General features: G+C 30.1%; 1 protein-coding gene across 1 annotated transcript in view; it reads right to left on the bottom strand.

Moving 5' to 3' along the window:
* Positions 1-16,502, bottom strand: part of LOC129958893 (uncharacterized) — a 31,276-nt gene extending 14,774 nt beyond the window's left edge. The window contains exons 1-3 of the mRNA XM_056071617.1: positions 16,320-16,502; positions 9,336-9,453; positions 23-105 (exon numbers count right to left, since the gene is read on the bottom strand). Of these exons, the coding sequence (XP_055927592.1) occupies positions 23-105; positions 9,336-9,453; positions 16,320-16,391 (273 nt within the window). The 5' untranslated portion in view covers positions 16,392-16,502. The remainder of the gene's footprint in view (positions 1-22; positions 106-9,335; positions 9,454-16,319) is intronic.
* Positions 16,503-18,819: the final 2,317 nt, after the last annotated feature.

Below are 18,819 nucleotides of genomic sequence, written 5' to 3'. Positions count from 1 at the left end.
TGAAAGCAGAAAATTTACTTACAACGTTACCTCTGGCAGCAACAATTGCAAATATCACCCAAAAACAGTTCAGCCCAATCGCAGCCAGCACCAAGCCATGAACAACTGTAAGCGAAATCAAAATAAAAGTTAAATAGTAATTTTTAAAAGAAAATCGTCTTTTCATCAACTTAAAAGTCTACTGAATCCATTCCAAAACCAATGTCGCAAAATAGTAAAAATTGTTACCATAACTAATTCACAACGTCCTTAAAATGGATATCCTTAATTAACTTATTAATATCAAGAAGAGAAACATTAAAAAAATAAGATCTCGAAATAAATACATAATTAGATTATACGTTGAAGGACATAAATGTATTTTTGGTGACTAAGGTTTTGTACTGCGTTGTTAACATTAGTGCCTTATCAGAATACTAAGACTTGAAATGATTGTGGCTTATGTTCCAAATTAAATGTTAAAAAACAATGTCCAGTTCTTTCAAGTCTAATGAAAATTCTAAGAAAAATATTTCAACATTCAAATAAAGCCAGTTTTGAACAATACAAGGATATAAGAGTGGAGTAATGGACTTTAAAACCAGGGGGAGTGGTCTGTCCCGAAATGCTGTCCCATACAAGGGGTCATATACCCCTTCCTCCTCATAAAATTGGGAACCTTGGATAACACCGCGAATGCCTTGCATGGCATTAGTGAACAATAATTATAAAATATAGTTTTATGGCATGAATTCGGCATTTTAACGGAATCTATCGTGAGAATATATATTCTCAGCACTTTTTTGTAGCCGATTGGAACAAAATTTGGTACAAAACTACAATTGTAATCACAAGATGACATACTAAATTTCACCGATTTAAATGTTTGCCTTTATGAGTTATTGCTTTTACATGCGAAAATACAGCCTATGCGAGTGACAGACAGCTAATTTTTTGACAAATTCAGTTTAAAATTTATTAAGTATCTACATTTTGGATAATAAATCTATGTACCTAAATCTATGTATGTATGTGTATGTAATCTTGTACAAAATCTATGTATGTAAATCTATATATTTATGTACTTATCGACCTAGCTCTTTGCGTTTTGTGGTTATCGAATTCACTTCGAACAGAATGGATTTCGTACAAAATTTGATAGAAATCTAAATTTGGTCATAATACCAAATTTTAGCTGCCTAACTCAAAGCGTTTCAGAGTTATCGAGCTCAGAGACTGACTCGCAGATAGACATAAAACAAAAAATGGGTTTCATGGTCTCAGAAAGGTCTGAAACGTGGAGATTCGTCAAAATCTCGAATTTGAATTTTTTGACGATTGTAAAACTTCGTCCATATTTCATATATGAAAATATAAAAAACTAAAATCGATTTCTGAAGTTCGAATTAGAATCGAGTTTCTCTTTTTATAAGTCAAATATTTATTTTACTTCACGTGATCTTCATATGAAATTTTTTTATTTGCCACTTATTCGGTAAAGTGCCCTAATATTTCTAAGCGTGATTTTTCATAAATTTGGATATACGTGATTTAAATATCCTTTCTGCTACAGGAAAATTCCATTTTTCATGTGGAAAAAAAAGCTAAATAAATTAATCACACCAGTGATGCTCTTACTGGTTGCCTTAACTTGAAATAAATTTTGAAAATAGCACAACTCAAATAAAGCTTGTAAGGAAATTTAAAAATTTGAGAGAGTGTTTCGCCATTTCAGATATTTCAAAAAGTCAACGAATCCTTGGGAAACAAATATATGAATCTTAAGCGATTAAATTGTTTATAAATGAAATGTAATTAGAAATAGAATTCCATAAATGAATTTAACAAAAATACTCTTTTTCGGACCTGATAAAATTAGGGTTTACTTCACCCATTATAAGACAAAGAAATAATATTTACCAACAAATTAATTTGTGAACGTCCATTGTAAACTATTTTACCTCCCCTCGTTAGACCTGTCATCTCTTCATAAGTTTTAAAAAAACCTTCCAAAATTATTAATAAACTCTTTTACCACAAAATATGTTCTTCGTAATCAAATTAATTACTTTTATTATTTAGAGATAGTTATGTTTTAATATCTTAAGCTGAAAAGAAAGGTCTTATAAACTCCTGAAAAATTTCTGATGAAACACAAATCTAGATATTTCCATTTCTTAATCTCAAATTATAACGAAGAATTATGATTTGTTAATTAAATGTTAACTAATATAAAATTGACAGGTCATAAATTTTATCTAATAAGCTATTTTCCTAAATTAATCTCATTACCAACCATTTGTTAATACGCCTTTTCAAAATTAATATTAGTTATTTTTTAGACAGAAATTGGAGAAAGAATGGTAACGCAATTACCAAAATAAGAAACTCGTATCATTTGTGCTAGATTAAATTAACTTTTACTCAATATAGTGTCTTATTAAGATGGCCGATAATGATGTGTTTCATGCTATTAAATTGAAAACCTCGTTCCTTATTTTGGATGAAAGTTAAAACTGTGCTTTTGATGAAATAAAGATCGGTTTATATTGTTACTTTATGATCTCATTTATTTTAAGGGTTTCTTATAAAATACTTTGTATCATTATAATGATACAAACTACTTTATAATATAATTTCTATCATTATAATGATACAAACTAACTTATAATATACTCTATCATTATTTTATACAAAGTTTCTCATTATAAAGATGCTTTGTCTCATTTATTGCTTTCCAATTAAAATGGTATTTCTCTTTTGGATTTTTCGTCAATTTTCAGTGTCCTAATTGCATTTATCCAATGTCCGGATAGACAACGAATTCAAATATCTGAAGAAAGAGGAAAGATTTCGTTAAGTTGCATAGGCTTGGTATACCACATAGGTTTAAGATTATGTTGTATGAAAGAATGTACTTAAGATTATTTATTTATTTATTATTATTATCTTGTTTTGTTTTGTTTCGAAGTGAGGCTGGTCCCGGTCTATGTTGCATGAATTTAAATTCCCCGTACATCCAACTTTAACAACAACGCGAATTTTTCTTTTTTTCTTAGTTCTTTTGTTTCTAAATGACAATAAAAAAAAATGGAGGTCCTGTACTCTAGTCGCTAACAATCTTCTCAAATCCGTGGTCTGCCGAGACAGCTCGATAGTAACTTGATGGATGAGACTTACGAGGGGAGGGCACGAGGTTGAAAATTCAGTTCGGGATAAGATTTAGTATAATGGTAGTATACGTTTAGAATGTCCATTCATGAAAATATTAAAGTGCAATGGCCAGTCAATTTCGAGAAAATGGCCCTCAAACTTTCTGCATAGCTTATGTATTAATAATGAGACACCGCTGCCGAGGCTCGAAAAGCATAGTGTTAAAGACACCGGCTTTGTAATCTGGAGACCTGAGTTCGATCCTGAGCTAGCAATTTTTTTTTTTTTTAATTTCTAGTTTATTTCAAATTAATTTAACAATTTGCAAACAGTTTTAATTACTCTCTTCATTTTTATACAAAAATAAATATTAATTCACCTAATTCTTGGATTATAATTTAATTTATAGAAGAAAAATAATTATAAGTACGAATGCATTTTTTTAAATATTCAGAATTACCTAAATTAAAAATGGTTTAAATTAATATGATACTCATTTTTATAATTGAAAAATATATGTATTTTCTCTTAATACATAACATTTTTTAAAAGAAAAATAATTACGTTCATGTATATTGCTCTTGAATTATAACTATAATTTTTAAGTGTTAAAATAATTATAAATATAATTTTAACTAAAATATAGTTATTTTGAAATATTTTTTTATATCTTAAAATCATTAAAAGTTTTACATTTTTGGATTTTAATAAAGATAAATTATTCATAAAAACTCAATGAAGCTGTATTTGTATCGGGAAATAAAGAAAGCAGCTGAAATAAATAAAATTATACCCGCAAACATTCAAAATGTTAATAATCGAAAAGAAAAAGTAGAAAGCAGGTGTTAAGTTATGGAATGCATAGGCAGATATTTCAAATTTTTTTTAATAACATACGATATGCTTTGTGCGCTGCCTGATTTTCTGAAGAAAAACAAATAGTTTTTGAAGGTAAATGAAATTTTTTTTATCCATTCTTTTAAGGTTTCTGTTGGGGATAATCATTATTTATGAATTTTACAAGTTGTTAAAATATATCGATCTTGCTTGAAATATTTTTATAATTACCATTCTGTCTCTTGTATGTAATAAAAAATTAACGAGATATTTTATGATGTCAGTAGTTTAATTAGCATTTATCATCATTTAAGTTATGCATGAAATTATTTTTCCCGTTTAAAAATAAGATTATTATTCAAGTATTATGTAAATGAATATTTATTTTTGTAGGAGATTTATTTTTTATTGATTAAAGAGTTGCATATTAATTAAAACCGTCTGTAATTTCATTTAAATAATTTTTTAAAAAGAAAAACGCGTTCATATATTAATTTTATTTTAAAAAATTATAATTCAGGCATTAAGAAAAATTCATATTACAATAATTGAAATTGTATTTAAAAAGTTAACTTAAGTAATTTTGAATATTTAAAAAATGCATTCATACACATAATTATTTTTCTTCTAAAAATTAAATTATAACCCAAGAATTAGGAGAATAAATATTTATTTTCGTATAAAAAATGAAAATAGATTAATTAAAACTATTTTTAAATTGTAAAATTAATTTAAAATGAATTAGAAGAAAAATTTTAAAAAGCAAAAAAATGCTAGCTCAGGATCGAACTCAGGTCTCCAATTTACTGCTCCAGTGTCTTAACCACTATGCTAGTCGAAACTCGGCAGTGGTTACTCATTATTAGTATATAAGCTATGCAGAAAGTTTGAGGGCCATTTTCTCGAAATTGACTGGCCATTGCGTTTTAACATTTTCATGAATGAACATTCTAAATGTATACTACCATTATATTAAATCTCATCCCGAACAGAATTTTCAACCTCCTACCCTCCTCTTGTTAGTCATTTAGCAACAGCCGAAAGTCATAGGTTCGAAACCCGGTTTCCCCAAAGTGGTACCATTTACAAAAGCCTGGAGCATGATAAATTCTTTGGGAATCAAACAGTCTCCTGTTGGTGTAAAAAATCAAATTCGTAAGGGATTTCTGTGTCAGATGTAATCCATTTAATCTCAATCCAGACGGTTTAAAGGGACATAAGTGGGCTTCCTAAAGGGCTTCCAACAGGGATGTATATTTACAGCATTTATAACTATCTGTGCAGTTCTTTTAAGCAAAATTCGTAGTTTTTGATATGCATGCTGTTAGAATGACATGTAGACATTGTGACTCGTGTAAAAAATATATCGAGGATTGAAGATAATAATACGCTGCCTTCAATATTTTAGCTATTTACTTCTTTGTGTCACATTATATCGCACTGCAATGAAATATTCATAATTATTGAATCTTATCTGAATTTATTTCGCAGCGAAATCTGAAATATAAATCAATTTAGATATAAATTTGATTACCGATATTATAAAATTTACAATATTGGTTTTCATTATTATGATACCAGCGGCAGTGGTTTCCCCAAACTTTCTCTAATACTTTCCAATAAAGAAGTTGTCCAAGAGAATGTCTTACATGGCACTGGTGTACAATAGTTACGAAATACTAACCTTTGACGTGAATTTAGCATTTTTACTAAATCTATCTTGTGATCTTTGGCGTGATTGATGACGATTAATCCCTGACATGCGGTTAATAGTATCCAAAAATCAAATCTGTATTTTAGATGCGTTTTTATCAAATGATTGCAACAAAAAAAATGACACCGATTACACTTGCAGTCACAAAATTACAAACCAAATTTGATATATTTAAGTCACTTCCTTTTTTTGTTTTTGTTTTTTTTAATTATCGCATTTACATGTTTCTGAAAATACAGACCGTCATATGATCATCTCCTTCATAGATTTGGCTCAAAAATTGATAAGTTTCTACACTATATATGTTAAATCGGTATCAAATTTTGTCCATCTTGCTCTCTTCGTTTTGTAATTATCGTGTTAACAACCTGATAGACTTTCTCTGAACGGATATTGTTCAAAATTTGATAGATATATACAAATTTAGTGTAAAGGTTGTATACCATATTTAATCGATTTAATACAAAGTGTATGAATTATCTTTGTCACAGACAGACAGAGACGCACGGACAGACATAATGCCAAAAATGTGTTTTTCGAACTCAGAAAGGTCTAAAATGAGGAGATTCGACAAAATTTCGAATTTTTTGATGATTAGAATATTTTTTCTATACTTTGTATATAAGAAAGTTAAAAGATCCGAATACATTCGAGTCCTATTTCAATAGTCTTTGAAAACATTCAAGGTATAATATATACAATTATCGTGATTAAAAATACAAAGTGAACTTATTTGACAAATTAATCTTACTTTTTAAAAAAATAATTCAAAGACTATGCATATTGTGCTTTAGAGATAAGTAAAGTGTACCATTACGTCTATTATTTGAATTGTCATTTTAAAAATAATTTTATGACTGATTTCTTTTATCTATTTTTTTAATCATTATCCAAATACAAGAAATGCTTATTTTTAATTTTAGTTTCTTTTCCAATTTATCAACCTTTTAATTAAATAAACTGCACACGAAAATGAAATTATTTTGCGTTATTCCAAAACCATTTAAATCACAAGACCGCTTATTATCAAAGAAAGATTGTATCATTTTGATAATGAGAATTTAGAATTCGATCGAAAAATACTTGTCTGCCCAGAACTAAAAATATTAAAATCTTATGTCATTCATATTTTTAAATTTCCGAGTACAATTATTATTCCCATGATATAATACATTGATGTATCAAAAATTTCGAAAACACATTCTGAATAATTCCAACAATTCATAGCACAGGGTTGTACCAGTCTTGATAAGGCAGTGGTAATAGTAACCAAGTAATAGTTATTATCCTAGAGGGGATTTGTCATCACTTTGAGGTAATTTGCGGTTACATAAGGCTTGCTCTCGTAACGAACCTGATAATAATCGAGCAACTACTGATATTAGCACAGAGATATCACATGCTACATTGCATTATCAATACTGCAAATCACTACCTCAGCAAATACAATTATGTATTGCGACTTTTCAAAACAAAAATAACTTATCAGAGATTGAAACATAATTGTAGCACAATTTTGTTCATCAAAGATTATATTAGTAAAACTTCTTTATATATCTTTGTATAAAATATTAAAATTATCTCATAAAGCTGCTTTTAAATTTTCATAACCATTATCTGTTTGAACTCTTTATTAGTTGACTATCATCTTTCTGATAACATGTTTTCGATTTCAAATGGATGCAATATTGATTAGTTTAGAAAGAATTCAAAATAAACTCGATAAAACCGAAAAAAATCATGCTACCGATGTACTGATTTTAAAATTCCTCTTAAATATATGATAAATGCTATTTTAAGCATTTATTTTTATTTAGATTCATATTAAAGCAAAAAAAACATTCGAGATGCTTTAGGGTGTGAATGCGATTTGATTGTTTAATCAATTTTTGATAATTTCATGTTAGTTTTCATTTTCAAAAATCTTATTAACAATTACGCAAGTGACTATTAGTGAATGCTCTAAATCCTTAATGTATTCATTGAGCTTAAAAGTTTCATCATAAATAGGTGTAATTATTGTTGTTGTATATTATCTTTTAAACTTTTTATGATTTTATCAAACGTTTTTTCCTTGCTAACAGAAAAAGTGCGCAATTTAAAATGCCTTTGGTAGATGCCTGCCTTTCTTAACATTTAGTATTCTTTTTCAGAAACGCTCTGTTTTTTTTTTTTTTTTTTTTTTTTTTTTTTTTTTGTCCCGATGGATTTTAAACTTTTTTATAGCGCAACAGTCATTTTTGGCCACATACATTGCGCCAAATATATGATTTAAAAAGTCGATGAGTGTTAGCAACACACAATTCAAAATTGCGCAACCATGCAAGAAATTAAGAAACAATCAAATAAATATCAAAAATTCAATGAACGAAGAATAATCCCTCGAAGAATATTGTTGATTCCAAAGTGTGTAAGACGAAATGTGGAGCCTAAGAATAATTTAGAAAGACGAAAGGAAACGTCTATGTGTCCAAAATAGTTACTGTTAACTTTACGGTGAAGTACACCTGGAAGTGGAAATTTCTGTAATTTTCTCAAACTTCTTTTAATTACAACTTTCTTTACCTGAATTACCTCACATCCTGTTCCATTGTTAGATAATGAATTAAATTACGCATCTGCAACTTTGTCGGATTCCCGGCAAGCATTTCTCGGGAATGCATGCGCTACTGAACTTGTTTTGAGGTAGCTTAACCAAAACTAAATTTTAGTATAATCTTTCACATAAAAACTAATCTACCCATTTCACCTTAACTGAAAAAGTGCCATACATTTTTCCGTTTTCCTTAATGAAAAGGTCAAATTTTTGCCACAGAATAATATATACAGAGCGGGAGATCATGTCTTTCCACACTTTTTAACGAATAAAGAACAGAAAGTAAAATATTTTAAAAGATTTCGTCAGCGGAACTTTCTCGTTGATGGAGTTTCCAAAGTTCTTTACATGTATTTTAATTTCAGTTTCAAGTAATCATTTATATTATATATATATGATAAATAAATAATAAAATACATTTCCCTATTTGCATTTGCAGCTATAACTAATGAACTGAATAAAGCTAAACTTTGGAAAGCATGGGGAGATGAGTGAATTCTGAAGACTATTTAGTAATAAAAGTCACCAATAGGAGAGACATTTTGAAGCTATTGGAATGAAAACGAGTCAATAATTACAATGAAAGCACTGAAAATGGACAATGGACAATAATGCTAGCGTTCAAGTGATAAAAAATATACATTGAGAAATGGCTGGTGTTATGAAGCATAAAATTAACCGTTAATTAAAATTAATGTTATGAAGCAGAAACTTTTATTAACCTGCATTTTGGTCCTCTGTCCCACATGCAATATTTTTAGTGCGTTAAACTTCCTTATTACATTACATTGCCTAGATTACTTGATTACTTTTGGTACGCATTTGTATTTGTGTGGAATTCATATCTTATGCTTTCCGCAGTTTGGATATGGCATATGATTTCATTCTTTTCATTAGTTTTAGCTGCAGTTGTCGAGCAGGGCAATTTTAACACTCCATATGTTTTGAAACTGAAACAAAACGTTCGTTTCCAAAAATATTTCTATTAAAGTAACATCATGAAAACACTTTAAAACTATTTTCAGAAAATTGTATAGATGTTAAAAATTATATTACCATCAAAATCTTCAATTGCATCTACATTAATAAGTAGATCAAGAGGGCTAAATGTATCATATTTATTGAGAAGATTGAGCAAATCACAATGCCATACGAGTCCAATACAGGCTTGGATCTAAATTGAAAGAAAAAAAAAAGACATGTTTGTGTTTTTATAAAAACCAAATACATACATTACATCTGTTTGTACAATTGAAATTCATACATTATTAGGGTTCTTCATAATCATAAGTTTGGTAAGCTTCTTTATTTTAAGCTTAAAATATTGCAATAAATTCGCTACAAAATAAGTATTCAAAAATATTTTTTGATTTGTATCCAAGGCCTTCACGAATTCCAGAAAAAGAAATAGGCATACAAGAAATCAGGGCCCTGGTTCCCCTAGAGGCATATTCAGTAACGTGGACTGTTTAATGCGTTGACTATCACAGGATTCGCCTGCTATTCACACTTACTATCTAACATGTTCATAGTTACTAAGTAGATGATCGCTTCTCTACAACAAGCAAAGAAGGGTTCATGTAATGACCCGAATCACTAAGGTAATCCATAGCAGGAAACGTGTTAACATCTTCATTCCCTATATAGGACGTACCAGATTAGAATGAGTCTTCTGCATCAGCCACACTAAGACGGGCCTTATTTCACACGGTTCTATTCTTGGTAGGTCAGCCATTCTTATTTATCACCATGAACTAGTGACTGACCGGAAAATCCTCGTGGAAAACCGACTACAGGCCTTATTAATTGAAATTTTGACTAGTTTAGACTTCCCAATGGATGTACTTATGTGAAATCGCTATCGAATATTTTTAATACTTTCGCCTCATTTTTTTTTATCTTTAAACATATGCGTTATCTTACAAAGTCTTTCTTAAGGAAAAACTATTATTAAGAAACTTATTCGCTGTAACAATATAACCACTGAGGACCACTTTGGAAAATTTCCTCTAGGAAATTTTCCAAAAGTAAAATATTCAAATTTTAATCTTCACATTACAGTAAATAGCTATAGTTTAGCTATAGTTATATTAGCTCTGAAGTAATTTTAGTACGACTATCATTGTACAAAAATTTTTATAAATAATTTATTTTTTAAATGTCATTAATTAACTGTTTGCATTTAATTTTATTCCATGGATAAATAGTTTAAAATAATGAGTTTTCAACACAAAATTTCACATTTTTGACATTAATTAGGAATTTAATAAAGAAAAATTACATATTAATCTAACAATAGCAACATTAATCATTTTACATTTATCTTATTCTAATGCCGGATTCGAGAAATTTCCCTCTTATCGATATAATGCGTTTCCATCAAAATTTAAGATCACAGTATATATCATCCGCTTATACAAACATTTGTCCGTTAATATTAGATTTATTGCTTAGTTTTGCTTTAGAATTGCTGAATTCGCTAACACGGAAATAATGCAGCATAAAACATTCAAGGGTACGATAATAAATATCGGGATGGCGTCCTGGCATAGGGGTAGCGCGTCTTTCCCGTGATCTGGGCGTCCTGGGTTGGAGTCCCGGTTCGGGCATGGTTGTTCTTCATCTGTTCCATCTGTGAGATGTGTGAATGTGCCCCTTGTAAAAAGGGGCTGTGCAAGCGAATGTGATGCGTGAGCAGCTAAGACGTACTCTTGGCCCTAGTTGGCGCTACTAAAAAACAAAAGACGCACCCTCGACTTAAAATCACCGATTTCATCAGCCAGCTTGTCCATGGCAAGTGCCATTAGAAACAACAACAAATATTGTATTATTAGGATGCCAGTCATACATATAGAAAGTCTGAACTTTTGAATAATTTAATCCTATAAAAACAAATTGGTGCCAAAACATCGGCTTTAGTGCCAAACATTTAGCTGAAGATCCACCGAACATATAAGTGTTCGAATCTCTCATTGGGGGTCAAACATCTGTATATTGGTGGGGTGTCGAAGTTCGGTAGAAATTGTTTTAATTTTAATGTTGCCTTCGTCATATAACCATGGCTTAATATTCATGGCATCTTTCAATATCCTTATATCTTCAAACAAGAAATAACTGTAATTAAAAAACTAAATTTTTGCAAGTTGTCTGCAAATATCGGTGAAAAGAAACATTTCCTGCACTTGCCTTTACATTTTCATCAACTGAAGTTTGATAAATAAAATAAAAATTTTAATACAATTAAAATATCGTGACGTCATATGCAGGACTCTCCTATATCAGTATGTGTTGAGCGCTTGTTTGCAGAGTACCCTTATATCTCCACGAAGCAAGTTTTGGCAGGATAGTGTTGTCGGACGCGACTCCGAAGGATTTGAGCAAATGCCTGTGGAAACTTAGTCGATGAGATTGTGTCTGTGACCAAGATTATGGGGTTAGAAGTGTATAGCAATGACATCGATGAGCCAGTGGGAGAACATAGACAGATAGATATACCTAAGAATTTATAAAGCTGCATTCTGTGTCACAGCAAAAAGCTGGGGAAATTTTATCAAGAGAGGGGGAAATAATATATTCATCAGAACAACAATCATCCAGTGAAGTAAGAGATGCGGAATGTGTGGCGAATTATTGCATCATACGTTGAGACGTATCGTCCTAAAGAGGCAGTAATGCATTTAATGATAATGCTGAATCTAATTTTCGGCCAATTTTGGGGTGTAGCCAAAGTGAAATGTCTTTAGATAGCATTTTTGTATTAAAAATATGCATTATAAATAATAAATTACATTATTATAAATGTAAACAGTTTTTTTCGGAATGGAATGTATTGCCCTATTTTACATGCGTTCCTATGGAAAAAATGTTGTTGTTTCTAATGGCACTTGTCATAGACAAGCCCACGGACTTTAGAAGTCAGTGATTTTAAGCCAAGGGTGCGTCTCTTGTTTTTACAGTAGCTCCATTTAGGTCCAAGAGTACGACTTAGCTACACACACGTCACACCCCTTTTTACGGGGGGGGGGGATTCATTCATGCATTTCATTCACTCATCCACAGATCGTAATTTAGACCTGAATAAGAGAACGATCACCTCTGATCCAGTACCCACAGTGGCATTACTCTCAACATGGCGGACTTTGTGATCACAATAGATTTATACGTGCGCCAGCCACCGCAAACACGGACAGCTTTCAGCCGGGGAGGTTCGAACTCGCACCCCAAGGGAAACGAATCCAACGCCCTACCAATCAGGCTATCCCGGCCCACAAGGAAAAAAATTGCTTCGCTTAACGAATGTGTGGCATTACGAATAAGATTCGGAACGAATTAAACTCGTTAAGGGAAGTTACACTGTAGCATTCATTGGTTTATATATAAAAAATTTCTCAAATGTTTCACAATAAAGAATAATCATATCTATATTTTATCTCATATGTCATAATGATAATTGCAGATGTATTTGCAATTTCTTTTATCACTTTTTTTTTTTCAGTTAACAACAAAATGGGCTGTTAATATTAGAAAATAAATCAAATCTAATTTTAAAAAAAACTTTTTTTTGCTTTGATTATATGATCACACTCAGTAATGTAGTAACCTTGTTCTACCACAAACAAATGTAGCAAACCTTATCCTACCCACAGTTTCTACAGGTGTAATAATTTTCCGTTAAGTAGCATTTATTCATAGAGGAGCGATTCGCGTCACGTCGTAATTTAATTAGGATAGCCAACATGACCAATTGGATGGATCTTGGTTAGTCACCATTTTTTACAGCATAAAACGGACTTAAAAATATTCTTTCACAAGACATGTATAGAATTTTCTTCTTTCAATACAAAATGCAATATCTTGTGTAAGTTTCTCAGGATATTTACTTGTTTTTGAATGTTGAAATATCAAAATGTAAGAAAGCACATTCAAATAATTTATGAAAAATAACGCATAAAAGATTAACAAGTTACATATAACGAAAAAAATTTAAAATTATTTTTCTTTATATTGTGCTTTTTCTGAAATCCAACTCAATTTAACAAATAAATAAACTAACTTCACCGGAAATTAAATTTAGTTCACTTTATTTATATTTATGTTCCGTTTTGAAGGGATATGAGTGCTACTTTGGGACGGATGTCGTTGTCTTCGAATCTTTGAACCGCGGTCAAATGGCGAGAACGGCACCTTCCCTCTCCAAACTTAAGCACCACACCAACGAGAGGAGTTTCGTTTGGGATCAGATTCAACATGGCCCAGATCCATATACGGGATGAATCACAGGAAAGTAAAAATTATTGCATGACTTAACATTTATCTTACATTATAATTCTTATAAATTTTAAACATAGAGCTGAACTTTTATTTGCTTAGAACATTTGGAGTATAAAAAATATTTCTTTTTTTTAATGAGCTACAAGGGCGTGTCACAATATCAGAAGTGTTCCAGTGAAAAAAAATAAGCTGAAATGACTACTTACCATTCATACTGACTTAATAAAAGATTTTGTTCTTAAAAACCACTTTAAATCAAAGTACTCAAGCACAAAACAGTCTTTTATTCGCATCATCTTACTGACACAAAAAGGCTGTACTTCAAAATGAAAAAGAAATGCCTTTTAGGGGTATAGAAAGGTCTTAATTTTTTAAATTTTTACTCTGTAAGTATATTTACCCTTTTACATAATACTATTAAATTATTCTTCAGTTTAAAAAGCCACTTTATTAAAAATCAAGCGTAAAATCCTTTTTTTTCCTTCGTGCTTATTCAAAATCATTTTTTCCTTCATACTTACTCAATTTAGAATTCTAAAAAAAAAAAACACCTATTTTTGAAATATCTTTTTTCTTATAGCATTTGGACGTATACACTGTTTTCAAAATAATCTTCTTACGTGATATTGCTTTATACGTTGCATACAGATCTAAATTTTATGCATAAATAATATTTGTATGTACAGCAACACTCTTGATATTTTTATTTCTGATACTGAAACTTATCTTCGGGGTGTTTTTTTATTTTAAATGTTTGTAAGGATGAAATTTTGTAACTGAATGACACTCAGTTCCTCATATAATAGAGTTCTGCAGTTTTATACAGTTTTTGTTCCCTGATTGCAAGAGAATTTAATAATTTTAAACCTCTTACTTTTCAATTAATATATTAATTTAGCTGAAAATTTATTTTACAGAGTACCGTCGTTTCCAAATCAATTTGAGAAATATTGATTTTTAGATTCCATAAAATTTGTAAATTATATGAAAGACTAAAATATAAATAATGATTAATATATTAGTAAGGTTTTAAGCACCTTTTCATACTTTTTTACAACACTAAAAGGTTTAAGAGTTATCAAAAGCAGGAAATATTTTATACTAGATAAATAAGCAATATTATAAAGAAATTAAAACACAATGAAATCATAAGGAATAAAATCTTACCTATTAATTGAAAATTAAATTGTGCCATTAATGTGATTAAAATTTCTATTTTCTAGGAATATTTTTATCAGAATTTTACGCTTTTAGGTTTTGTTTTGACAATATTCATGATTAAAAATTAATTAAGAAATTAATGATATTGTAAAAAGATAAGAATTTTAAGAAATGTAATCTTTTTCTTATTTTTAACTTATTATTTATTCAATATTCATTAGAATATTATATTCTAATAGAATATTTAACATATCGATTATGGGTGAGTATTTCTCAAAATGAAATGGGTGAATATTTCTCAAATCAAAAATGTTAATAGAAAGTAATTTTCTTCATAGTTAAATTTTGAGTGATTGTTTATAATACGGATATAAACTTAAAGAAAGCCAGTTGATTTGGTATAATGGTTCGCATGTAACATAGTGGTGCGTCAGCCAGGCACATTTCATTACTGGATACGGCTTAGTTGTTTTGCATCTTTTTATTATTATTATTAAACCATAATCAATATTATATGAAATAAAGGTAAAAAACTAGAATATAAAAACATATATTTTTTAAAAACTCTTATCAATTAGTATATTGAAAAGTAAAAATAAATGTTTTATGAATTTTAGTTTGATTCTAGATTTTCTATAAAAGGTAAGGTGCAGAAAACAACAACATAAATTTAAAACCACTAGAAATATCATTATAAACAAGGAAAATCACAAACATTCAATATATCAAATTTAAAATGCATTATAAATATTCCAATTTCCGTAGAGATTTTCTATTTGTGCGTCATGCCTTTACGATTTTTCTTTTATCCTCCAAATTTTTCATAAAAAATATATTCCCTTTTTAATGCATTGATAAAAGCAAGTCTTTAAAGGCTTTTTGCATTTCTTATTTTATTTACTTTCTAAATACAAATCGAAAATTCTGAAAATTATTATAACGAAAAATTATTGACTACTTCTAACCACAATCGTAGCTACTGGCGAAAAAGTAAGCAGGGTTTATATTGTTGTTGTCATTCATTGGATTTAAACTATATTTTAGAGGCAATTCCAATTAAATTACTTTTTGCATAAAAAGTGCATCGATTTAAACGCATTGAAATTACTTTAAAGAAACGAAAGTTTTTAATATATCTGGATTAACTTAATCAGAGTAAAACTCATTGGATTTTGTCTGAATGGAAACTAAACACAAATTTTTTTCTCTAATTTTGGTCAGGATCAAAATCGGAATATTTCAAGAATTCAATCGGATTTTAACCTATAACTTTAATATTATTTTTTTTACAATTTTAGTAACTCGAAATGTGATTGCATTTAACTCTCCATATTCCAGTATTTATACCTTTTTTTCTGCTTAAAATCAAAGCATATTTTAATTCGCTTTTTATATGGAATATTTGCGAATAATTTACAAATTCTATTTCAACAAAGCGCTTCTTATATGCAACGATGTGCTAGTATGAATGGCTATATGGCACGAAATAATTTAGATGAAATTTCACTGCCAAGGTAGGATGCTTTAAAATTTAAATTTGAGCAAACAGTTTCACAATTATTATAAAAATCAATAATGCATCATAAAAACAAATTTTATCTAACTTACCGCACAAATAGCAAGCGCAATTTGTGCTCCTGTACTCAAGTAACAGCATCCGCAACAACATTTTTCTGGCATTCTATTCTGCTATACTTTGCACAAACTTAGAAGAAAAGACTGGATGTTTGACACAACGCGAGCACAGTCTATTGTTTCACGTTTATCTACGATTATGTTTTAGCAATCGACAGTGATTAGATTAATCAAACAATATCGGTATCAAAAATCATTTTGGCGATAGTTTTGCAATAGTTATCGTGTTTAATATTATCTTCTATAAACTAACATTACGTGATGCGTATAATTAATTAAAGAAAGAGAGTACTTATTAAAAAGTCTTTAATTAACTAAACATTTACGGGGAATTTATATTTTTATTGGAGCCTTCTTTTATTAAATTTCATTTGCAGAAAAATTTAATCCAAATTATAAATCAATTAATTTGATTTGCATACTAAAGACAAGCATCAAAGAAACATTCGCACCAATTGTGAAAACGCAATCATCAACTATTTTGATATTTTTGTGCTCAGTTTTATTCATTCTTTTAATGATGTATAACACACATTAACTTATTCAACATGACTGAGGAATAATCCAGAAAAAAAGACTTAAAAACCTTATAGAAGTATAATTTGTTTCTCATATGAAACTAGAGCCACGGTGGCATAATTTCAGTTGAACCGAATGGTTCCAGGTTCGAAACCCATTTCGCAAAAAATCCTACGTTTATGAAGACTGGTGAGAGAGAACATTTGATGCCGTGGGTCAAATGTTCTCTCGCTGCTGTAGAGTGAAATGGAGAAGGGGGCCGGGTTTGGTGACGTCTTCATTATCTGACCACTGTTCTAATTATGATGTCCACCCCAAAATGGACCTACTCTCTTTCAAAACGGAATTTAACATTCTCAATTGAGACTTTTTAAAAGTACAAGAGTGCTATTGTGAGATTAATATCGTAGTTTTGAATTATGATCACCCAGGTAGGATTAAACCTTAATGAGAACTCAACTCTACGGAATTTTACACCATATCAAAGAAAGGAAAATTGATCTATTTCAAAATTAACACCCACTAGGAACATGCGCATAATGTGCGATTCTAGTTTAGTTATATTAACATCCTTTTTTAAAAAAGAACACTGGGGCTATTTTGAGACGAACCTCGTAATTTTGAACCGCGGTCAGATGACGAGGGCGACATCTGAGCTGGCATCCCCTCTCCAAACTTCCCCACCACATCAGTGGATGGACGTTTGGCTCCGACGAATTTTACGCGTACCAGATTTGCTTACACGACGGTTCTTCAGTGGAATCGGGTCTCGTACCTGATACCCTCCGTTCCGAGGCCGAGACATTACCCCCAAGCCACCACGGCCTCATAAGGTATGAGGGATCGAGGTAACTATTACAAAACCACAGTATATAGATTTTCAAGCACAGAGATGTTAATGGGCTGTGCTCGTCTAGTGGTAAGTCTCATCTTCGCAGATGGAGACTTAAGTTCAAAAACGATTTCACCGAAGCATTCCGTGTAAGCGGGTCTAGTGAACATCAAATCCGTCAATCCGTTTGGGCAAATGAAATTTTTAAGAAAGTTGGCAAAATATTTCTTTTTCCACACAAAATGATCAGGAAATGAATATGACTAAAACTGCTACTCAATGACATACAGAATTTTTATATCCGTTACAAATTACCTATAAACAAAGCTTTTTCTAGTTGAAACAGAATGATCAAAAAATTAAACAAAATAAGAGATGTCGAATTCCTATCTGAAATACGTGCAATTTGAATATTTCTAATTTGAAAAACTTGCTTGTACAATGTATAAACGACTACGAATTGATCTGTGAATCATGCAGTAATGAAGGTTTTAGAATAACATTAAAAGAGCAGAATTAATGATAAAGACAATGTCGAAATAACAGCTTTACAAAATCAATTATAAAAAGCATCAATTGATTTTTATATTTTCCGGTTAACAATATATTCCAGACATTAAATATATACAAACAACAACTTAAACAACTTAAAATTTACAGAGAATAGTAGGTCCGAATATTTTGGAGACGCATGAAATTATTGCGTTTTGAGCAAATCATTTCTAAAATCGCAAACCTTAAAATATTATTAATTGTAAAAGTAAGTCATGCAGTTATTTTTCAGTTTAGTTCAGTTATATTAACACCTTTTTTTGAAACTACACTAGGGCTGTTTTAGAACATATTTAGTAATTTTCAGCAGTAGTCGGACGATGAGATTTGAATCGACACACCAATTCCAAATTTCGGGAAGATTTTTTAACACTCGAAAGATTTAACGATCATCAGATCAGTATACATAGCGAATCTTCAATGGTATTCGTGACTTTCGTTAACGAAGTCGAGATCCTGCCACAGGGATAACGGGAACCCCAAATTATTTTTCAAATAATGCTTCCCCCCCCCCCCAAAAAAAAAAGAAAGTTGTGTATCTTTATATGTTTTCTGTCTGAAAACATAGAA

This window comes from Argiope bruennichi, chromosome X1 (assembly GCF_947563725.1).
Source record: "Argiope bruennichi chromosome X1, qqArgBrue1.1, whole genome shotgun sequence".
In the NCBI taxonomy this organism is placed as follows: domain Eukaryota; kingdom Metazoa; phylum Arthropoda; class Arachnida; order Araneae; family Araneidae; genus Argiope; species Argiope bruennichi.
The sequence above is the reverse complement of the archived record's forward strand: the minus strand, read 5'-3'. Positions and strand labels throughout refer to the sequence as shown.